The sequence below is a fragment of the Lotus japonicus genome, chromosome 1, assembly GCF_012489685.1.
Source record: "Lotus japonicus ecotype B-129 chromosome 1, LjGifu_v1.2".
Taxonomy (NCBI): domain Eukaryota; kingdom Viridiplantae; phylum Streptophyta; class Magnoliopsida; order Fabales; family Fabaceae; genus Lotus; species Lotus japonicus.
Genome location: NC_080041.1, coordinates 132,083,403 through 132,108,073, shown reverse-complemented (window position 1 = coordinate 132,108,073; position 24,671 = coordinate 132,083,403). Strand labels below are relative to the sequence as shown.

General features: G+C 35.2%; 1 protein-coding gene across 6 annotated transcripts; it reads right to left on the bottom strand.

The window, feature by feature from the left end:
- Positions 1-2,728: 2,728 nt before the first annotated feature.
- LOC130730921 (protein SUPPRESSOR OF QUENCHING 1, chloroplastic) lies at positions 2,729-22,901 on the bottom strand. Of its 6 annotated transcripts, none has more exons than XR_009016527.1 (30): positions 22,304-22,900; positions 21,149-21,249; positions 21,007-21,063; positions 20,825-20,919; positions 20,255-20,354; positions 18,907-18,965; positions 18,624-18,748; positions 18,177-18,309; positions 17,385-17,472; positions 17,155-17,233; positions 16,735-16,795; positions 16,371-16,446; positions 16,177-16,287; positions 15,849-15,944; positions 15,542-15,664; positions 14,286-14,483; positions 13,399-13,503; positions 13,179-13,243; positions 12,704-12,797; positions 12,367-12,524; positions 11,841-11,890; positions 11,622-11,743; positions 8,648-8,755; positions 7,625-7,717; positions 7,302-7,338; positions 6,117-6,364; positions 5,861-6,010; positions 5,327-5,507; positions 4,867-5,009; positions 2,739-3,032 (listed from the first exon to the last, which is right to left on the bottom strand). XR_009016527.1 is itself a non-coding variant. In XM_057583070.1 (29 exons), exons 1-28 carry the CDS (start codon positions 22,674-22,676, stop codon positions 5,343-5,345), a joined length of 3,270 nt encoding a protein of 1,089 aa, XP_057439053.1. In that variant the 5' UTR covers positions 22,677-22,901; the 3' UTR covers positions 2,729-3,032; positions 5,327-5,342. The 6 variants fall into 6 exon arrangements, 4 of the variants coding, with proteins under 4 accessions (XP_057439053.1, XP_057439054.1, XP_057439055.1 ...); XR_009016526.1 differs by lacking the exon at positions 2,739-3,032 and adding an exon at positions 4,493-4,716; XM_057583070.1 differs by lacking the exon at positions 4,867-5,009 and having other exon boundaries at positions 2,729-3,032; positions 22,304-22,901.
- Between the last annotated feature and the right edge of the window lie 1,770 nt (positions 22,902-24,671).

The following is a 24,671-nucleotide window of genomic DNA, read 5'->3' as shown; positions in this document are numbered from 1 at the left end:
GGTTGCACAGGGGACAGAGCTCATCGTTACTAATTCTCCCTCTATGTAGAGCAGCTTTTACTGGTAGCGCGTTGGAGCAGCATTTCCATATGAACACTTTAACTTTCTCAGGGGCCTGAATATTCCATATGATCTTCCAGAGTTTGTCATTCTCTGAATTTTGTCCTAGCTCAACATCTGGGATTGGATACATGTGGCTATGAGCTATCTGGTACCCTCTTTGCTGAGTTGAGTACAAAGTGATCCAACTTGTCTTGGATCATAATTTCCTGCTTGTTCAAATTGAGAGCGACTCAAAAAAGGCAATAATTATGTTGGCCTCTTCAGCATATGATCATGATCATCCATATGTGAAGATTATTAGTTGTATTAGGCATAATATCTCTCCATGGCAGCATCAAGCTCTCCTACGTTACTAGATAGTTAATTTAGTTGTAGGTTGGTTCGTTAGTGCAGCTAGCACTCATGCTTCTTTTTGGAGTTCATGTTTTTTCCTCTTCGCCTCACGGTTGTCACCGGTTTCTTAGCATTGATGTAGCAAAGAATTTATCGTCTTGTCTGTTTGAGTCGGGTGTTTAATTGTTTTTCTCCCAGCATAACCCTGTCATGTTATCTAAATAATAATAATAATAAATACATGTACAATTAGAGAAAAAATATTTATTTCATAATTTTCAGTGATAAAATCTTAATTGGAAAAATTAAATACTTATATCATCAATGATCTTGGTAAGTAAGTAACCTGCAGGGGCTCTGCTCATTCATGATTCATGAAAGGACAATTAAGCAAAACTACGTAGAAATGTATCCTTGACCGGGCCATGCCCCTCAAATAATCAAGAACGAACAAAAGTAGTTAAAATATGTATGCGTGTGGATAAAAATAAGGTGCTTGTTGTGGTACTTTAATTCAAGTCAATGTATGATACTCTAAATGAGTTGATATAGTAATAAAGACTCATGTATCATATGAGTCAGTAATTGTATTTTTTCAATAATGTATCTTAAGATTAATGACGTTGATTAAATAGGGGTTAGACATCTCCCTTGATCAAAACCATGTCGCTCATACCAAATGCTAGGATTGAGATTGACTGCAACCTCTGCAAGGTCGTGGTGGACGTCAACAAAGGTCGTCGAGAGACAATTGAGTTGTTCAATGATCGAGAACACTATTGAACTAGAATTATAATATTGAGAGTTATAATTTCAATTACCACATGTCATTAATCTACTGAATCACCTAATGTGGGTATCACACCCTAAAAAAAAGTGTGTACCACATAATTCACCAAATAAAATTAGGTAACTAAAGAATTGAATTTTATTAATACATTAAATGGTTCAGTTTTTTTATGGAAAACTTCTATTAATTAAATAATGCCTATGTAACTCATTACATCGATTTAATGGAAAACATAAACTTCATTTCGTTTATGTCATTTGAGATTATTATATGCGTTTCTAAAAAGACTTTTATATTGTGAAGGAAAATGCTAGGGGGACACAACAGATTTATCACACAACAATCACGACTAGTGTTATTGAATTCCAACTTAATATTTTATTATAAATTTTTAATTTCTGAAACTGAAATTCATTATTCATGCAAAGAGAGTCGTATGTTCAATTTTTCACTATGTTGTCATGCGCTAGAGTAGTAGAGTCTAGAGTGTCGTGCTCTCTAGCAGCACTCTATTGTGAATCAATCGCATTTTTAAAACGTTGGAGAGACACATTTTTATCCAATTAAGTTACATTATTTTATAATGAAATTTAACCTTAGGATAGCTCAAGTGGTAGAAACTGAAGACATATAAGTTAAGTAGGAGGAGGTCCAATGATCGATTTCTAGTGGGTGGATTGTACTAAAAAAAAAGGGATAATGTGTTGAACATTTAAAATAAGATTGATTGCTTAATATTCACACTATAAAAGTCTGAGAAATGGTAAAGCGTTGACTTTCTGTTTGGTTATAGTTAAAGGATCTTGAATCCTTTGTCCCTTTATGATCGATAGGGTTGAAAATTGATGGCATAATAAATGGTAAAGCGTTGGTTTGGAGACAGATAGCGAGCTAGCAAGGAGAAAAAATGTAGTTGGGAAGGTTATCAACAGTTCACCTTTTTGTTATTAGGTGCTGCGAGTTGATGGCATCAATGATCCTTACGGTCTGAGCGTCACTACTCCACCGACATCAACCTACAATACCTTCCGTTGCCTACTTTTCTTTTGTCTTACAATAATAAGGGTTTTGAACTTTGGATGGATTTGACTCGTCTTAATAATTTGTTTGGATCTAGAGGGAAAATAAAATTAAGGAATATTAGAGAAAATAAAATAAAAAGAAAAACTATAAGGAGAAAATAATGTAATTTTAAAGTTGTCTGAATTTAGAGAAAAGGAAAAATAATGAGAATAAAAGAAAGAGTAATGAAAGTGAGTGTGGTATATAATTTTTTTTTTTTTGAAACTTGAGTGTGGTATATAAAACAACTAATATTTCACTTTTTAGTATACGTTGAGCTTCAAAGTAATTTTTAAAATAAAGTTATTATAGTTTTTTTTCTAAAGTAATATATAATAATAATGAAGTAAATGAGAAAATATAGGATCTCCTCAACGAGGTATAAAAAAACTCACATATAAAATGAGCAAAAACCAACCTAAAAAACCAAGGGCCGCAAATTCAACAGCCTCAAAAACCAAATGTCTCTTCAAACTTCAAAGCACTACCCAAAAGTTTTTAAAGGCCTATTTATACATCCTTTTTTATAGTAATTATAATTATACTTTTTTACAAATTTAAATAGTTTTTTCCAGTTAAAATAAATTTTTAAATATAAGGGTAGAATTGGAAAGAGAAGAGACTCTCCATTTGTCAGACTCAGGCCCATTGGGAAAGGATTCCTGACACAGTGGACCCCATATGTTTTTAGTTCATTCCTCTATTTTCCACTCTGATCCAAACAGATCAAAGATTCATTTTCAGCTCAAAATCCTTCCTCTCCACTTCCTCCCCCTCATATTCCCTAGAAACAAACACAAGTGAGTTCAGTTAAAGTAAGTTATAGGAAAATCTATTCATGTCATCCACACACCTATTCATGTCACATCCCTATGCATACTGCACTTTAAATTGTACTATAAAAAAAATGCATACTGCACTTTTAAATTGCGGTATACATTTTTTGGAAGAGGGTTCCATAAATAGTAAAGGAGATGACATCAATTGATTTTCCCAAATTGTTATTACCTTTACTTGGAAAATTAAATTATTCAAAAAACACCATAATATTTTATACATATGCAAATATGTGATCACAATCACAACCTTAGGCCCAGTTTGGAAGAGCTTATTTGAGCTTATCTGACAGCATAAGCTCTTATGCCAGTGTTTGGGAGAGCTTATGCAAACAGCTTATGGTCTGCCATAAGCTATTTTCAGCTTATTTTCATAAGCTACTCAGGATAGCTTATGAAAAAAAGCTTATGCTTATACACAGCTTATTTTTAATTTATTTCAATAAATTTTTAAAAATAGCTTATGAATAAGCACTTATGTCATAAGCGCTTATGACCATAAGCGCTTATGACCATAAGCGCTTAATTAAGCTGTTTATCCAAACGGGACCTTAATCCACCAACAATTTCCTCTTCCCCGAAAAGTACCACCTTGTGGGTGGCTCTTCATCTTGGAATCTGGCGTTGTGTTTGCCACCACCTCTACAATGAGTGACGCCGTCCCTAACCACCTCTAAATCACCTTTGCGGCCTCCTCTAGGGGGGTGGTTCATTGTTCAGAAATCAAAGAGCACCTTGTTCCTTGGTGAGTGAGCTCCAACAATGTACAGCAGCAACATTAGTGGACATAGGGGACTTTTTGATCTAGAATCGATAGTTGCATTTCAAGAGTGTAAAGGGGAAGTTATGCCTCCGTAGAATGAATTATTTGGTAGAGAGAGAGACTAATAGGTTGAAGGAGGTAGCCAGGAATGGAGAAAAGATCAAAAGAATGAAGATGAACAGGAGAAGTGGCTTTTTTCTTTTCAATTTTACAGCGCCTTTATTTTAATTTATGTATAATTATATGATTGGCTGTGTCCAAATTTGATGTGTTGGATTTGTGCCCACACAAGAATTACTCTTAATCAACTCCCATTCCACTCACACCAATGAAAGAGATGTGAATAGACTTGAGAAAAAAATGCATATAACAAACGATAAATATGAGAGATATAGAAAGAGAAAATAACTGGAAATAAGATGGAAGAGAAATAAGCTTTGAACTTGTGAATGTTCCCTTTTTATCGAATGGACTTCAACCCATTTAAGCCACTTTTGTTTTTTAATCAAGGTAAATATGCGCTCATATGGGAATAGAACTTGGCCATCCTCACATGTACAAATCTTCTTAAAGGTTGAGCAACTTGACATTTAATGAATCACGTGTTCAGTGATAACTATCACCAATATGTATCAACTTTCAACCTCGCATGAAAGGTAGATTTTCACCTAGTTGAATACACTTTGGCTGTTATGATACAATATATAACGTGTCTAAATGAAATGATAAAAAAGCTCTGGATGAAAATTTCTTCATCCACATTAACTCGTTGCAAGCTTTAGTTTCCATATTAAGCTTTGCTTGCATTCTACAGTATATAGAGCAACATATTGCAATATTGACTACCATCTCACAGCTTCCCTTCAAATCTAATCAAGAAACCCAAAATTGACTTGTGAGAGTCAATATCTCCTGCAATGTTTGCATCTATATTTTGAATCCATACAAGCTTTTTTTTATCACTAAGCAGGTTCCTTGAATATACCTCATACGTTACACTAAATTGTAATGCTCTTTACCTGGATTTGAAAGAAAATGCCTAACTGTATTCACCCCACATGAGCTATATTGGATCTTGTACATAATGTGAACGTACATCAAACTACCAACTGTTGATGCATAAGGATTTTCTCTCCATCAATTTCCTTTCTTAGTTGATTCACTAAACGGCAGAAAGAAAAAACCTTAGTTGGTCTTTATTCCAAAACACATTTTAACCACTTAGCACTTATAAAATATATTTATATCTAGTTATTGTCTTATTGACCACTCTACCATCATGACATGCATTTATAATTAGACACACACACACAATGAAGATGTCATCCTCATAGAGCGAGAAGTGTCAGACAAAAACCTTAATTTTTGTTAAATATGATGCATTATTTCAGAAGAAAGATCATGACCCTCAAGCATTTGAATATTATTATATATTGCAAACAAAAGATGAGCAAGTGATAGAAAGAGTGCCAAAAGAACCTGCAGGTTTAAGGTGTCACGGGGAAACTGGTTGCAGTAAGCTGCTGGCTGAAGTTTTGGGCTTGACAAGATGAGCAAGAGTGACGTTTGCTCTAGTAGAGTCAGAAACTCCCTCTCTGAAGGGGACCTCAAACAGCAAGGATTGGTACAAACAAACCGCATCTTCCTTGCAATAGTAAATCTGCAATAGAAAAAGTGGGACTTTTTAATTTTTGGTAATAATTTAGTATTTTGATTAGTGAATTTTGTTGGGAAGAATATATACCATTGAAAAATAGTGATTGAGGAACTTGATTGTAACAATTAAAAAGTTAAGGGACAAAATATGCTCAAAATATTATGGGAGGATTAAAATTACACTGTTTAAACTAGAGGGGCCAAAAGTGTAATTAAGCCTCATATTTTTTGCTCATTTTATCAATTTATAAATTAGAATATCAAAGATTCAACATTTAAGGCTTGAAGGCTAGAAGAAGACTTTTATTTCAGAAACCAACTAAGTCCTAAGTTCTCTAATGATGCATACACGCATACCTTGCAATTAATTCTTCCAACAGCAGCAGAGGTGGAGGATCTCTTAAAGTGAAGGGTTGCAGATCCTTCTGGACTAAGGAGTCCATCCAGGGGATCAATATCAACAGAGCCTTCAGATTCAATATCAACACTGAATCTACTGCGTGCTTCCTGCAATGGAATTTTAGGTGCCGTAATCAATGAAATATATAATCCCGTGTGTCTGAAAAGACTTGAATTACAGTGAGTGTTCGAAAGAGAGGATGCTAACGAAGACCTTTGAGAAATGATACTCATTTGGCAATGATATGTCTATAGACAAGTTTCCCTCCTCTGATGAAATGGCATCAATGGTGATTGGCACAGTGTCGGCTGAGGGACGTCTCCTGAGACGTTTAAAAGATCTTGATTTTGGTTTAGGAGGCTGAAATCCTTTAAGCTCCAAGGTATGGAGTTCAAATTCATCAGTATTCAAATCTAGATATCGAATTATGCTGTTGTTTGTATCAGCTATGAATAGTCTCCCTGAAAAAACACAAGAAAAATAATATTTCTAAGACTGAGCTCATTTTAATTCATTTCATTTCAGACCAATGAATCGGATCGATGGATCAAAATCCCTAAGTCCCATGAACAAGATATGTACTTGTACAACAAAAGGTGGTTGATGAATCTTATAATGGACCAAGCATGTGGATATTGACAAACACTTCATTAAGGAGAAACTAGATAATGGAACTGTATGCATGCCATTTGTTCCAACCTCGCAACAAGTAGCTGATAACCTAACTAAAGGCCTCTTCAAAATCACTAATAAAATTTCTTGTTAGCAAGTTGGACATGATTGATATCTATGTACCAATCTGAAAGGGGGCGTTGTGAGTCGTGTTACTTCCTAATATGTTTTGTGATAAATATGTGTCAAAATCATATTGATATAAAACCAGATTGGGTCATAAGAATATGAGGTGATTATCTGCTACTTAAAGCGATATCTGTTTCCTTTTTTAGTAGAAAGGTTTGTCTTTAATTTGGTGTTTGTATGATTTGATGAATTAAGAGCAATAATACTCTCTTCCAATCTTATAAAGGTCCTCTATTTTTCGATGTGGTGAGGGGTGTATCAATTTAGAGCCCTGTAATTGTGCGAGGTAAGACAAGCAAATCTTGACCTTTCAATAACAAAGGGATGGTTGAGATTGGAAACTACTTAAAAGTCTACTACGACTTAAAAAGTCACATGATTTTAAGTTCTAATATTGACCATTCATGAACAACCTAATGGTTAAGATTTACTCTTCTCATTCTCATAATAACAAACTACTCTATTTTATATAATCCCTAAATATATACACATACATATAAAAGAAGTTCGATCCTCTCTTAGATTAATTAAGATTAATATATGCGAAGTTGTGAACATTAAAAACAACAAATTAGATTTCAGGAAAAAGAGCAGTACCGCTGTTCCCTTCAATAATGCCTGATGGTTCAGAAAGCTGCAAGCAAGAACATTGATAAATATGTCATTTACAGTGCTTTACCTTCCTGTGCTCATGTAAACCTAAGCACTATATGTTAAGTCACCAAAATTTCTCCATTAAAATTATATACCTTTGACATAATTGATAGTTAACTTACATGCACTAAATGTGAGAGAAGAATCAGCAGAAGAATGTATTGCATGGATTATTCAACATTATAAAAGAGGATACAAACTAAAATATCTATGTTCACAACTTGGATCAATTTTCGTAGTTAAAAGGCACATAATATTTTACCGACCTGAGCTGTTACAGCTGTTCCATCCCTGAAACCAGCTTTTCCTGTCCCTGCAATGGTGCTAACTCTTTTACTAGTTGGATCAAACTTCTTGATCTGAAACATTGAAACATAACAGAGCAACGGAAAATAGGAAATTCAGTCACTGAGCACTAAGGCAAACCCAGCCATCCAATTAATAATTTGTATCTTTCGAAGAAAGTCATGTTGTTAGTCTAAGAGAAGGAAATAAATGAGAAGGCAAAAAAAATATGGAGAGTGCATACTAGAAGGAATAAAAAAGAGAAAAAGAAGTGAGGTTGTCGGGTGGGTTGGTTGAGCAGGGGGGGTAAAGGAATAGAAAATATATCAGGGAATCCTCTTTTGGGAATTAATAACAGAGTGCATCACTCTAGTTTAAAGGGAAACCCCTCAGAGGAAGATACTTTTCTTGAATCATCAATAACAAGCACCTCTCTCTCTCTCTCTCTCTCACACACGCACACACAATCTCACTCTAATCACTTTTAACAGTTTCTCAATCGCTCTAAAGTTTGTATCACATATTTTGCATGCCTCAAAAGTCCAATAGATAAGGTTGATAAAAAAAAAACTGACTTTGTGCAAGAATTATCACAATTAAATCCAGTACAGTTCCAAACCAGGTATGTGGAAAGAGAATTAGAATAGGCCAATGCCAATGCAAGATTTTATACAGAGATTGCTGAAGTAAGCAACATTTAAAGATGTTTAAACCTCTTTGCACATCAAATATTGATTCCTAATAGAAACTGGCAGGCTGACCAGTTACTCCTTGTGTCACGAGAAAAATACATCAATGAGAATGAGGAGAGCATTTCAGAAACTTCAGCAAACATAAATTGGGAAATGTGTATAAAGACAAAAAAGGACATGTAAGTTATTATAACAAATAATTCCCTTAAGTATTTTATATCAAAAGAAGAAAATCAACCAGTATTGTCTTTAAAGATATACTACATGCCAGAGCTTAATAATTTTAAAAGTAACTTGGTCAGTATTGACTACCTTGTGATTGTAGCTATCTGTGATGTAAATTTCACCATCCTTTCCACATAAAACCCCCAGCGGATGTTGAAGAAGTACTTCAGAGCCTATTCCATCTTGATCGCCAAACTGCAGAAGTTTGAGAGTATAAAGGTAGGTCACAGGAAACATGAATACAAAAGAGAAAGGTTATAAACATATAACTGATTGTTGTTGAGACTTAAGATCATGTGTGATCTGATTTTATGTTTTTTATTGTGTATATTTGTATTATAGGAAAGTCTACAGAAGTATAGGATTTTAGGATCATATAAGAGATTTAGGATGATCCTTTCCATATTTACCATTGAACATTATACCTATTCAGTTTCTCTAATTTCAAGTTGGTACCGGAGCAATTTGGTCTAAAAACCCTAATTTTATATCAAGATGCTGCAAAGGAGGCTGATCCATTTTGGTATCTTCACCAGTCAACCAAGGTAGCACTATCATCCGTCTAAGAGACCACCAATAGACCTTCTCTCTGAGAACCATCACCAAAAACCATGTCACATGCTCTCAGCGCTAGTTTTATTTATGTTCTGCCATAGCTCCACGTGCCACTCTCCTAAGCTCTGATCACTCCCTTTTGACTTATTAACCCTCCTAGTTCCATTGAACCCACTTTCAACTTGTTGGGTCCTCTGTTTGAGACTTGTTTTTGTCTTTATTCAGAAACCCCTCTATAATGTTGGAGAAATTCAATGGAAAAAGTTATTTGAACTGACCGGCCACCGTATAGACTGGTTTTGTGGTCAAACTACACAAACCTCTAACTAAGAAGTCTACTGAGGTTGGTGTCAGTGTATGTTGATTGGGTGCAAGCAGATTGCCAGTTAGTTTCTCTTTTGTGGCAATCCATTTAGCTCAAGTTCTTGGTTTACCATCATTCTTATATGACATTCTATGACATGGAAAAAGGCTCAAAGTGTTCACTCAAATGATATCCAGAGCCTTTGTGATCTTGTTCATAATGTTCCGCTCTTCAGATGGCGGATAATGATCTCCTCTTATCTTAACAGGGCTCAATCAGTATTTGGTGAATTCATGACTGGTGAGGAACTGCAGATGGCGGTAGATAAGCTTGACAGCGTTTGCTTATCTATACCCATTATGGATTTCATTAGAAATAAGATTTAGTCAGAAACCAAATCCTAACTGCTCCGAGTTTTCCTTCAGCGGAGGGCCTCATTGGACAGTAATCTCAGTTCTTGCTTCGACAAAAACTGACAGTGAGCTCTCAACCAAATTTGGAGTCTACTGCCCTTATCTCAAGTTTTGTAGGTCGTGGAGGACGTAGTCATGGAGAAAGAGGCGGAAGAGGATGATGAAGTGGTGAAAAGTGAAAACTCTCGGAATCACATAAATCCTATCACACACAATCTCATCAATTGTTACAACTTTGTTTATAAATTATACCTATGTATGAAGATTGAAAAACATCTCTATCATGAAACACTTTGTTGAGCAATAAAGTAACAGTAAAAATAAAAAGAAGTCCCGCATTGGATCAAAAAAGAAAGTGTTGATCCATACAACCATTGCCTTAAGGTTTTGGGTGAAAGATGTGGTCTTCTTTACTTTTGTCCAATGTGGTATGTAGCCACTCATGACATAACACACTTAAGCTCATCCACTGCAATGTTTTTTAATTCAGATAAAGAAATTTAATTGTAGAAGAAAAACTAGTGGTGAAAGTGTGCAACTTCTTGAGCCGTTTAGAAGCTCTACTTTAGTTATATCTAGTCTATTTGGGATCTTAACACAGCCCTCGTAACCAGGACTGAATATTTGGAGTGTGGAGATTGTAGGACTAATGAACTAGGAAAAGCCATGGGGCCAAGTAGATTGCACCAGGAAAAATGGAAATAGAGGGGGCCAGATTGATTGTCCAGGATTGTGTTTATGAGCGAGCATTGTGATGTGGTCGGTTGGTAAGGAGCTGGGACTTGTTTGGGAAGGTTCTGATGAGGAGGCCATTGAGGGAAGTGTGCATCATCTCAAGCGTACTCACCCAAATAAGTATGGGTCATCTTGAGGTTTTAGCTCTTTGTGGTTTGGGTTTTTTCTTTTCGTTTGGGTTGTTTCGGAGTTGCGTTGAAGGTTGTTTTATAATTGACTTATTGTGGTTAGATTTAGGTTGTCATGTTTTATAGTATTGGTGTCTTATTTTGCTTTGTATGCCTCAAAGACGCTGCTCTGGAATGTTGTACTCTTTTTCCTTCACTAGGGTTTTTTTCCCACTGGGTTTTTTTCTAGGAAGGTTTTAATGAGGCGCGTTCCCTGAGTGCGGTCTTTGGGGTGTTTTAATTGGTGGGGTTTGGTTGATTTGTCCTACTTGTGAGAGGGTTGTTCTCGAGATTTTACCTATTCTTTATATATATATATATATATATATATATATATATCTTTTGCTGTCAAAAAAGATACACTTCAATACAAAAGTGTTTGAGATTATGAGTGACTGAATAATCTGATTTTATGTGATTCGATTTTTTTAATTGTGTATTACTCGAGTTAGGCCTAAGTCAACCCCAAAAGCTAAGCTCATGATAAGGACTCAAGCCTTCATAAGCTCTACTTTGGCCATATCTAGTCGATGTGCAATCTCAACGCACCTCCTTCATGCCCAGGATTGGACATTTGGACATGAAAATAATAGGATATATGTATTTCATTGCAATGGGAAAGCAGGCGAGGCCAAGTTAATTTTTGGAATTGGTGGGTGGTCCAATATCGGATATAGGATAGGCTCCAATACCATCTTAAATTTGGACTAAGCCTAACTTAATCCCAAAAGCTAAGTCCGTGAAGTGAGGATTGTCCTAACCTTTATAAATTTGATTTCGGTCATATATTTTAGTTGATGTGGGATCTCAATAGCAGAAGAAAAACAAGTGGTGCAAAATGAAGCAAAAAATCTAGGTCACTGGCTTTTAAAATTGCATAAAACTACCTTAAACAAATTGTCTGAGAAGACAGGGTCACCACCAGCTAACAACCGTGATCCTCCTGTTTTTAGATCAACAGCTCGAATTGAACTACTCTCACTATCAGCGACGTAGATCTCCGTTAGATCTTATCAAACAAAATCATGTGAAACAGTTATTATTGTGAGTGGCAGTTAATGTAAATTGAGATTCAAGTCTTCAAGAAAATTATCACCACATGTTACCTCGAGACAATGAAAGACCAGAAGGTTGTGCAAATGATGTGCTTGTAGAACTATATCAATTAAAAAATAAAAGATAATCAGAATATTTTCAGTGTTTTAAGCTGAAATGTCACCAAATAAACCACAAGAAATAAAGTGGATTTAATACTTCAAAACCATGGCACAACCAAGCACAAATACACACATCAGTATCTATCTTATAAAAACTAATAGTAAAGCAATCAATGACATTAGACTCAGTTTAGTATATCCATTTAAATAGGATGATGAAAATTCAGGGACTTTGTATAAATCATAACAGAAGCAGACAAAGATAAACTTTGTATGCCACTATGCCAGGAGTCCAATATCAAATCTATTAGCAATAATATAGCAGAAAGTTGTGCATAATGATTGTAATTTGTAAATTAGAAAGATATATGCTGAGTATCATGGTATTCAAAAGGTAATAGAATAGAGTCCACAGAAGAAGAATTGGAATATCAATTTTGGCATCAGGTGGGGGTATCTTCATTTAATGTGATACCTTGATCCATTTAAATTTCTTTCATAGCCATCACCACTAAATGCTCTTGTAATTCCATTCAATATATTGTGCTCCCAAATCTGGTGTTGGCCAGCCATGGCAATATAAATCTTCTCTTCAAGTGGATGAAAGCAGACATCCCAAGGGGAATTGAGGAGCTGGAAAATGTAGAAAATTTTATGTTGTCCATTAGAGATCCTAACAGAATCATATATAACAAAAAGATCATAATTTAAAAAAAAAAATCATGGATTCTAACTTTGTGGCATCTTAGATTCCTAGTTTTTTATCTTTGCGAATGCCACTTATCCCAAAAAATATAAATCAAATTTCTTACCTGAGTGTCTCCTTTTCCTCCTCCAATATAATCAGAGCCCTTGGTCCCATTTCCAGCAAGAGTGCGCACTTTATCATTAACAAAATCAATTTCCCTTTAAAACAGGAATAAATGGGTTAGATCCAACAGTCTCTCTGAAGATGCATCAAGCTATTATTATGATTTAAATCAATAAATTGAGCCCTTGCCCATATGATGTAGAACAGCTTGACTCACATTTAATGAGTACTGCACCAAAATTCTACCTTTATCGAATCAAACAAGAAAATTTTCTGACTTTCTATGTAAGTAATTATGTGCAAATCAGTAATTTTGATATTTTGAAGACATTGAATTTGGTTAACAAAGCAAGTATGTCTTTACTGTTTTCTATGATTCGACTTATTTCATTGAATGCTCTATTAAGCACAAGATGTTGTCACATTGATCATAAATATAAAAATCAAACTATTGATATTCTGAAGCTATCATGTACCTCAAAGCATGGTTTTCGGTGTCTGCAACATAGAGAATATTTTTCTTTGCATTATAAGCAAGGCCCTAGAAGAACAAGAACCACATAAGAACATAATTATGTTAAAACAAAGTGAAAATTGTACAGTGACTGCAATCCTCATATTGATGAAATGCCAAAATTAAGATAGATTGAAATACACTAGAAGTTCAATCATGATCTACTTCTTTGTACGGTGTACCTGAGGGCGGTTGAAGGTGGCATCATCAAAGGAACCGTCCTGCAGACCTTCCTCCCCACTGCTCCCAATTTGTACAATAAAATTCCCATTTAGGTCAGTAACAACCTAAATACCAAACTTGGTCAGGTCACTTATTGATAACTTCAGGAAACATATACAAACTACTTTTAAAATCAAAAGGAAAATATATCACAGAGCTACAAGTGTAGTCAGAATGAAGTATGGGGATTTGGAATTTGGAATTTAGAACTATGATATAAGTAGTTTAGGATGTAGAGTTTCACTTGTGTTATTTGGAACTCAAGGTTCAATTATCAGCAATTTGGGAATTTCCGGCTTAGTGCTTTGATTCTTGGAACATCGTGAGGCATGGTTGATGCTTCAATTAGGATTTTATTTCATATGCTGGATTGGAATTATTTAAATTTGGGTAGCTTGTGAATCTGTGATAGCAGATTCTTCTGAGTCATCTATGAAGTCGTATAATTTATCTTATGGACTTCATTTATGATTGTATTTGGATAAGAATATTTTGTACTAGTTAATGATCCCGGGGATCCATTATACATTAGGGGAAATGGTCTTCTTTCATAATTCTTAAGCAATTATGTGTGATGCCTTCAGAATATACTTATCATTCATCTTATATATCAGTATGATTTTAGACGTCACTGTCCCAAAGATACTTTGTATAACTTTGGAAGGGAGCTGGGGGAATTTGGCAACTACCATCCATAATAATTGGTGTCTAAATATAGTTTAAATAGTTCATATGAGATGTAAACCTAGAGACTTCATTTTCAAAACCTGTACAATTAGAGACCAGGAGGTCATGGAGATAGATAGGGAGAGAGAGAGAGAGAGAGAGAGAGAGAGAGAGCACTCACTATGCGGTTATGGTTGCTGTCAGAAATAAAAAGCCTGTTGTTGAGGACATCAATTGCTAACTTTCCAGGAAACTTCAATGGAGATGTTAATAGGCGAGGATCATTATCTTTCTCTAAACTTAATGTAATTGGTGTATCGTCCAACATGTTCTGCTTTCCATAAAACAGAAGTGCTGCTTCCACAAAATCATCAAGATCCTTTCCAAAACAGGAAGAATGCAAGACTTGTTTTAATCACCACTCTATAGAAACTTAATGGCCATAACAGATATGGTTAGGCATCAATAGTGAAAAATGGGATAATAATGACAGATGAAATTTGAATAACCATAAAGCACATGAATATAGTTTAATCCTTTTACTTATCTTTGTGAATAAAATGAGTGAGAAGGAATAGGCACTCTAAGATAGATGTGCTACTTCATCATGGTTCTTTTAAAACACTAGGTCTACATTCTTATCCATTAAGCTATTTGGAAAGACAGGCATGTGTGATGGAAATTCCTGGACCAAAGGTATAGCCCACCTTAAATAGGAGCAGCTTTTTCACCCTTTCGGAATAACTTTTAAATTAATTACTAAAATGGGGTTTCAAACAATTTTCTAAATTTACTGTATTTATGCCATGTTTGAAGCTTTGCCAGCAGTTTTTTTTCTGTACCGACTGATGATTATAAACCACTATAGAAATGCTATATAGGCAGAATTGTCTTCCTACAATTTTTATCAGAATGAGCAGATATTTTTATTGAATTATGGGTGAAAAGGTAGTCCAGTCACAGGGTTTTATCAAAAAACTAACTTCGAATCTTGACAATTTTGGCTATTTTTTTCTGATTGTAGAATTACTCAACAGCAAAAACTAGCTGCAGCTGTGCAACAGATAGTTACAGGCACCTATACAAAAGAGCCCCTGTTCAATAGATGGCATTACCGTCTGTTAATGAGATAGTTTCATGTGCCCAAAATCATCAGTCCTAAAAACAGTTTTGTAGGCCCATACAGACTCTTAATTGTCAAATAGAAATATTTTTCTTATAGCTATCTAGCATTTTCCTTTTCATCTACACTGGATCACTAATAACCACACTGTTGGTTTTAGGAAACTGATAAAGGCAATTTAAATGCCATAATAATCTGCATGACATGTGATGCATGTAAACCTAGAATTATTTTTCATTATCTTAAAAATATCACAAGATTATTTAAAATAAATTACATGCAGAAGAGACGAAAGGTTGTCCACTCTTGAATACCTTTTTGCGACCTTCTCCTGCAAGTTGTGCAAGGAGCTTACCATTGGGGCCAATGATAGCAAATGTTGGCCATGAACTTATGCCCAACTTCTGCCAAAGGTACATGTCTCCATCATTGACAACCTACAATGGATCCAAAAGAAAAATCTGACGGAGGAGGCTTTATTAAGCAAGTATTCAAGACCCTAAGTCATTAGCAAATTAAAAGTATTGGTTCTTCATAAATTGACAATATCTTACCAATGTCGAACTTCCAGAAAAAGAAAACAAAATCGAAATATTAATTGAATTCCAACTTCATGCTTACAGGGTGAGTGATATCATAGCGCAGAACTGCATTGCGAATCGCTTCAGAATCTTTCTCATTATCAAACTTGGCAGAATGAACACCCACAACAAGGAACTGGACAAAAAAAGCATACATTAGAATACATGCATACACACATAGTTACGTACATACACGCATATATGTATGTTGTCAACTATTAACTTGAAAAATAAATTATTTTTCACAGATAAATATTAAATATACAAGAAAAACTAGAAATTTTGAATAACATATTAGAATAACAGTTTTATAAAGCAGAGTCACACATGATACTATTGATAATCAAAATACTTGGCCATGAAATTACCGGCATATTTTTGTACTTTTTCTCCAGAAAATCTAGGTCTGGTAAGACATGCATACAGTTTATACAACAATAAGTCCAGAAATCAAGCAGAACAACTTTTCCTTTCAGGTCCTGCCAAAAGATAGAATCAAAATCCAATGAGCACAGATCTTTTATCAGATTATAATTCAAATCGAATACAAGAATAAAAGTACCCTACGAAACTGGAGCGGGGCTGTATTTAGCCAATCAAGTTTAGATGGAAATTCTGGAACAACCTGAGTGTTTCCCCTTGAAATTGAAAAGAAATTAATCATAATAAATAAATAACAAATACAAATCATGGCTTACAAGTTGCAGTTGCTTATGAATGTACCAAGCTTCAAATTTCTATCTATACTTCTTTTTTCTAGAGAAGGAGGCAATTCTTAAAAGTCAACGCCCGTAAAATAACTGGCAATTTCTTTATGCTATATTTTGAATGATATAGATAAAACACGATTAAATATCATAAAATACGAGTATTAGGTTAAAATCATCAGAAAATGTTTGTAAAGAAATCTACAAAACCCTAATTACCTGCTTTCTAGATCAGCTATGTAGTTCACAAATTGCTGGATCCTATCAGATCGTGAGTTACCTAAGAACAAAAAGCAATAACTCTGGCTCTTCATCTATAGTATGGCCCCAAAAAATGGAGGAAAAAAACTAAAGAGAGACAATACCTGCATTTATGACCAGATATTCAGTCTATGCACTTTTTATAAGATAAAATATTTCAACTGTCCTACCTAGCAGCCCAAATTCTCAGGCTGCCTCTTTTTTGACATGAACTTTTATCTAAGTATCTAACATGTTAACGTTTTGGACTGAGTAGTCCTTTACGATTCATGATTATACATTGCACCACCAGTGGCCATGAGATAGTAAAATAGATATATGGTGAAAGACTATAACAGCATGAAAGATTGGTTTTCCAGCATATCATTAGTTCATTACCTTCTTTCTGTCCCAAGGGTGGCTGGGTAACACCAAACAAGAGATTCCAAACCGCTTTAGGGGAAGTGTATTGCATTGCCTGTAGTATAGCAGTTAGCCAGTTACACATGATTGATGATTGACTTCCAAATCAACATTCCCTCAAAAAGATTAAAAATTTAGGGAGGTAAGATTCAACAAAATATGTATTATGTATGATTTGAAACATATTTTGTGCAATATCATCGTACCTTCCAGTTACTTACGGTGAAGACAAGGCAAGAGATAGCGATGCCCAGACTTCCAAATCTCAGTATATCTCGCCGCGAACCCTGCAACCTGCCCACAAATTATTTCTGCGCCCTCATAATAGTAAGTCAACAAAAAACTCTGCTTGTTGCACGGACAAAAAATACCAGTGATAAATATTTTCATAGTATACTATCACATATATGAAAGCAATTATTCATCATATAGGAGAATGGCACCAAATTGTAGTAACATCAGAATAGCTTTTATGGGAATTGTCCATTGGCTAGCTGATGAATCATGTAGAATCATGTAGTTGTTTAATGAACCTTATACGTTTTACATTTCATACTATTATTTCCTTTTTCTCAAAATAAGAATATTTTTTTATTAAAACACAATCCCAGTTCAATACAGGAACTAGAAAGCTGAATTATCTTAGTCAATCCCTAACATTACCACTAAGGACCTAGTGAACTGAATATTCTAATACACACCTAACCTGGGTACAATATTGATGATGCACTGATCTTAAAGAAGAGGGTCATGGGAAAAAGGAAAGAGAAAAAAAAAATAGTAGAATTAGTATTGCAACTTCACTATCTATGCTTTGATTTCGGCAACTAGTAATTACGTACGCATCATCAATATTACAATAGCTAGTTAAAAGCAAAGCCAAAAGTGTTAATAAGATTGCTTACCTTATAAACTTAAGTTTTGATGAATATATTTATATTTCAGAAGATAGAATTGGAAAAGGAAAAAAAAAAGTACACAACATAAAATTGTCTTACCCTGTAGTTGTGAAAATTCCCTCATCAGTACCATTGGAAGATTTTTCAACTCCATCATCTGTTTTTCCCGCAAGCATAGTAGTTGAAGTTTGTGCAAAATTATTTAGACTTTGTGAGCCCTGCATCCTCTTATCTGCAATGGCGTATCTAGATAAGACCTCATGCAACATAATATCTGTACTCTTGAGCATTATCCAAGAATAGTTGTCAGAAAAATAACTATCCGGACTAAAAGGTATACTTTAATTAAAGAACAACTTAGAATGTAAATTAATTCATCCATTAAGAAAGCACAAATTTTGCTACAACGAAGAAGGATTTCTTCTACAAAGAGTACTCAATGCTCAGATTTCTTATAGAATAATATAACTACCATTGAACATCAAAGACGATAAAGAACATTTATAGGATAAACTATATTTACAGCAAACTCCCAAGACTACATACTATATCCATCAGAGCCACCATTAAGAATTTCATCAAGAGAAACACTTCCTATGTCATCTCGGATAAAAGTTGGACCAGCAGGTTCCAAAGCCTCATCTGATAATGTAGTCCTTACAGCTATACATCTGCACATAGTGAAAATGACAGCATAAATACTAGTATATTTTCAAAATTGCATCAACATATAGTGGTTTTGGAGAGTAGAAACTAATCAAGGTTGGTAAGTTCAAGCAACCACTATAAATCCCTTTTTGGCCCATGGTACATAGAGATCAATACTCACCTCATTTGTGCAGCTTTGGCAGCTTGAACTCCAGCTAGTGCGTCTTCTATAACGATACACTGGAAAACGTATGAGGAGATTACTTTTGACGTTTAAGAGAAAATAAAGCCACTAATTTATATAAGGAAAGCAAACTCGACATTATAATAATCTTCGCTTTCAATTCAATTAAAATTTAATGGATGCGAATAGTCATTGCTTATTGTTAGAGTATGTGTTAGAGCATGTGTATAGCTTGGTTATTGTAATAGGTTGATATGCCAGCTGTGTTGGTCAGTTAGTGTGCACATGAACATGGGTTCTGTTAGAGTTAGTTGTGCTTTGTACATGTAATTTAGTTATCCTAGATAGCTTCTCATACAAGCTACTCATGTATATAAAGTATAAACAATGGTCATTTGTAATTCTGTAAATTGATGAAATACATTTTACAATTCAGTTTAGATTCAGTTTCTCCCTGTCTCTCTTTCTCTTCTACCTTAGTTCTTAACACTTATGAGACTCAGGCAACAGAACTCACAGTCTACCCAATAAATAACTCCAGATACATCATTACAGACTTAGTTAGAATTGCAATTTTTGAGCTGTAAATAAGGTGGAAATTGATAAGGAGAATCCATTTTGAAATCCCTTAAATTAAGGGAAATTAGGCAGTTATTTCTGATTGATTCCAGAGTTATGATTAATTTAGTTTCCTTCCCTCGTCATTATCCTAGATGATTTAAGAGCCAAATGGAAGGTCCTACGATAGGACAATACATTTTAAAATTGATAGGCCTTCCATTTAAGGAAAATTGGAGGAAGGGTTGGTGTGTATGACCTATGTTCTATAAAAAACAACACTTAGCGGATATTCTAAGAAAGAGGCAGAGTAGTTTTAGTTTTCAAGCTTTAAATATTGTAAATAAGGTGTAAATTCATTAGGAGAACCAGTTTCGAGTTTTGGAACACTTTAAATTAAGGGATTACATTAGGAAGTTATTTCCAATTTATTCTAGATTGGGACCGATTTAGTTGCTTTTTTATCCTTCCCTTGTAACATATTGTACAATGTTGTGACTATCAATTCAAATGAATAAGAATAACTCGGATTTTTTCTTATATTTAATTTGTTCACATGAACAATTTTAGGCTGCCATGAAAGAAATTCAGGAATATTATCACCTGAAAGTGAAGTAACAGCCCAGTATTCCTCTAAGTTCATGCTTGTCAGTTGTCAATTATCATCTAAATATTTTTATTATTTTAAATAATCAACAACAATAAAATACTGCCACTATATAAAGTCAATCGCCCAAAAAAGAACAACTTAAGCCTCTTATGAAAAGCTCAATCTAGTAGCATATACCTCACTAGGAGGCACATTCAATATTCTTGATGCAGCTAAGAAAATATCAGGAGCAGGTTTCAAATTCTCAAAAGCATCTGCAGACACAATCGCATCAAACCTGATAAAACAAATTCAACTGTATGATTAGAACAACCTTGAATTGAAGTCAAGCTGATGAAGTCAGGTATAAAATGTAAGAGTAGGTGTTTTATGTTTTTTATTTATACTATAGCTTAGCATAAAGAATGCAGTAGACTTACATTTCATATTGACTAATTTTTTATGTCAAGTGGTCTGGAGTTCGAACATTATTCTAATTAAAAAGTTATTTCAGCACATTGAAGGTGGGTCTATGCATTTTTCACACTTCAAGCCCAATGGACTCTTGCATGAGGGGCCAGGCTTCAAGCCCAGTGGGCTCTTGCGTGAGGGGACGTATTATAGATATAATATACAATCATTCATGTGTCTTCACCCAACAGCTTAAGCTTTTGGGAGAGTTGGTCTAGTTGTAAGAAAAACAAAAACAATTTATATTGTACAACATCTCCATGCACATTCAACTAGTCACTCAGAATGTTGCCTTACAATGACAATGGCAAACCAGCAGCAGCTAGATTTGCATCAACCTTGATACGATCAGCACTAGATGCAACAGCAACTTTAAGTCCTTTGCTTTTACACTGTTACATGTTGGCATGTCCTTTTTTAGTCCCACGATAAATCAGCAAGGTTATCAAATGATGTTAATCATGACTAATGATACATACCTGAGAGATGAGTTCAAGGGCACCTGGAAATCCTATTCCAGAATCTGGTTTTGCATACTGAGATAAGTGACAACACTTTAGGGTTGAAGGTATAGAGTAGAAGAAGCAAAAAGTGGCATCAAATGAAATATAAATCTTTTACCTTCTCTAAATATATTTCAAAGAACCTCTTTTTTGCAGCTTCAGGATCAAATCCTTTAACTCCCTTAACAGAGGCTACACCTCCCAAAAAGTTCGCTTCTCCTTTCATGTTTAAAAGGAAGCAATGAATAATAGAAAAGCCTAATGATCAGCTAAGCAACTCAATAAAATAAATGGCGCCAATGTCAAAGACCATAATTAGATAAAAGCAAAGAAAGAATGCAGTAAGACTAGATTAGTACAGTGAGTCGTGACAAGTAGAAGTAGAACGCATTCTTAACTTCATGTTACATCCAGAAACCAGAATACAAAATTTGGCAGTAAACAAGAAAAATAAATTTGAAGAAATGGAATTGCATGATAGGCATTTGCTCCTTTTGCTCTTTTGTCTGGTTTTAAGATAGGAGATGCTACCATTTTCAATTGTATGGTATAATAGACATTCTTTCCCAGGGTTTCCCCGAGCACCCCCCCCCCAAATATTTAGCTTCATTGAAAATTGAAATAGAGGGAAGTAGTACCACTACCCCCACATGTGAGTGAAGTGTAGAGTCATTGATAGGACAAAATGGGCAACGTTTCTTCACTTCTAAATAAATGAAGAGTTAACAATGGCCACTGGCACCATGGTTTGAGGTTATCATATACAAAGACAGTAAATACTAAATAGAATGGCAGTGCTGGAGAACATGCACCCGGTCAGTTATGATATTCATTTGTGATCAATCAGTGAATGCACACTCTAACTCCCACAGAAACACTGGAACACATAATGTCAGTGCTGGAGAATATGCACCCCTTCCTTAAGAACAATGGCACATGGTTTACAAAAATCGTAAGCTCATGATAGTTTCGGGAGAAAGCATTAACAGTTGGATTTAATTTCGACCAATGCGAGATTATACACTACTATTGTTCCCACGCCATAATGATAATGATAACCACTAGTCTTACAGACGAATTAACAGGTTGCAAAGTGTATTCACACTCCAAATTAAGCAAATGTTTAGTTCTAGCAAAAGCATAGCTCAACACAAGTGAAGTTTGGAATAATCAAATGCAGATCAAGGAAAACAGAAAAGCATGTTCGGAAATTAATGCAGAGATAGAAATTGAAGTAAACCAAGGAGTTGAGAAATGAAGAGAAGCACCATACCAGTTCCCATGAACGGCACAAAATCATCGACGGTGACCTGGACGCCAATCTCAGCGAAAACATCGACACCGGCTCTTCTAGAAGGCTCTTCACTGTTGCAGAGCACACCATCCATGTCAAACAACACAGCAGAAACCCTCCCCCATTCTCCTGATTTTCCAGCAACGTCCTTCTCCTCGACCTTCACCGCGCAAGCTCTCGTGATAAGTCTCGGCGTGAAAACGAGGCGTTTCGATCGGCAATGGAAGAATCGAGATGGAAGCGAAGTAGGTTTCAGTGATCTGAGATTGGGGGAGGGGGAGGAGGCGGAGAAGAAGAAGTTGGTTGCGGTGGTTGGGGATGATAGACGAGAGTGAGTTGTTTGAAATGCCATGACCACCACTCCACTGGTTCTGTTGCTACAGTGGCGGGGATATTTTATTTTGTTTTTATATGGTTACCAAAGTCATGCAATTTGTGTGTGATCTTTTGAATTTCAAGCTTGGATGGTATGGTGAGGACTGAGGAGGGAACTGCAAGGTGGAAAGAGAATTTTCGAGGGAACCTTATCTACTTCATGACCACATCATTTTTTTTTTCTTTCTTAATTTCCATTTTTCCTTTTGAGTTTATCTGTTTTTCGGTATTTTTAGAACTGAACTGGTCATTTGAATCACTTAAGATATTAGTTATTTGAATTGAGCCGGAATATGGTCAAATCGGTTATTTGAATCTTACTCGTTCAGCCCCCTCCCTCCATCGTCACTCTCTCCATCAGCCACTAGATCTGCCAACGTCACACTCTCCATCGGCCTCCCCCCCCCCCCCCCCCCCACCCCCATTGTTGTGCCACTGTTATTGCGCCGCTGGCGCCTTACTTTCATTGTCGAACGACGCCCCATTGTGGTGGGTTGTCTCACTGTTGCAACCCTAGTGTCGTCTCCTCTCTGCCGTGTTATCACTGTATTCACTATCTTCTGATAAATTTGGTGGTATATGTTTGCCTGATTTGATTTATTTTATAAGTACTTTATTTCTGAGTTTATTTTCTGATGACGAGTTTAACTTTACTTACTTTTCTAAATTATATTTTGCTAGGTTTTGTTTATCTATGATAGACGTACACCAAATAGAATATGTTATGAATTAGTTTGTTAAAGTGTGGTTCAATACCAATGACGACTTAACAACATTTGTAAATTTAAACTCTCTTGTGGATTTTAGTTTCCTTAAAATACCATAAATGCTAATTTTTTGAGTTTTACTTAGTTAACTTAAAGCATCTCCAATGCATGGTTGCTTATTGGGTTGCTTAAATGCTATTCTGGTGGGCCCAGACTGTCACATGGGATTTAAGCAACTCATAAGCAACCCATGCATAATTCACTCTAGTGCATGGTTGCTTATTTTACTTTTAGTTGGACCCCACTGTACCTCATATGTTTATATTTTTTATTTCTAACTAAGCATGACTTAAATTTAAATATTAATTAATATTTATAACAATATAAATATATTTAAAATTGGACATGGTATTTAAAAAAAAATTCAAACAAAATGCATTACACTATATTATATAATTAAGTTCGAAATAAGATACAATTCATTGCAAAATAAAAAATAATGAAAACTCTCCCAAAGATTAAATTTCATTATTCCTACTTTCGGAGAGCTCCCAAATATGTTCCACCAAGTCTGCTTGAAGTTGGCGATGGATTTCCCTTTGACTCATATGACCTCTTCTTTCTAAGAATGTTGCAAATGAAGGGATAGGACCATTAGATACTTCAGCGGTTATGATGTCATTGTCTACTTGGTCGTAAACAAAATTACCATTATACCCCTCACGTTCATCTTCAACAATCATGTTATGCAATATAATGCATGCATACAGTATTTGCATACATTATTTGTTTCATGGTATTCACATTATTTGTCTCATCAAGCTCATCAACCATACCTTCAAATTGTGTTTCAGGTACTTTTTCACTACTGCTACTAATTTGAGGGCTATATGAGTTTGGTGGTGGTGGTGATGGATGCACAAAATGAGTTGGATTTTGGGAACCATCTCCAGCATGTGGTTGGTAAATGCATGGTTGTTGTTGATACATTACATATTGTGGATTTGGAGAATTGTTACCGGCATAATGTGGTTGGTTTTGGTAAAAGATTGGTGGTTGTTGTGAGACTTGGTATGGAGGTGGTTGTATTGAGACTTGGTTTGGAGGTGGTTGTTGTGAGACTTGGTATGGAGGTGGTTGTATTGAGACTTGGTTTGAAGGTGGTTGTTGTGAGACTTGGTTTGGAGGTGGTTGTTGTGAGACTTGGTATGGAGGTGTTTGATACATTGAGCTTTGTAGATTTGAAGAATTTTCAAGAGTAGTAG

Bases quoted from the DNA above. Each gene is read 5' to 3' on its own strand.
- LOC130730921 (XM_057583070.1), bottom strand. From the start codon at position 22,676: ATGGCATTTCAAACAACTCACTCTCGTCTATCATCCCCAACCACCGCA. The intron at 13,244-13,398 runs GTACACCGTACA...TTGTTCTTCTAG, and splicing joins CCACCTTCAACCGCCCTCAG to GGCCTTGCTTATAATGCAAA. The intron at 12,798-13,178 runs GTACATGATAGC...CCTGTTTTAAAG, and splicing joins ACCGAAAACCATGCTTTGAG to GGAAATTGATTTTGTTAATG.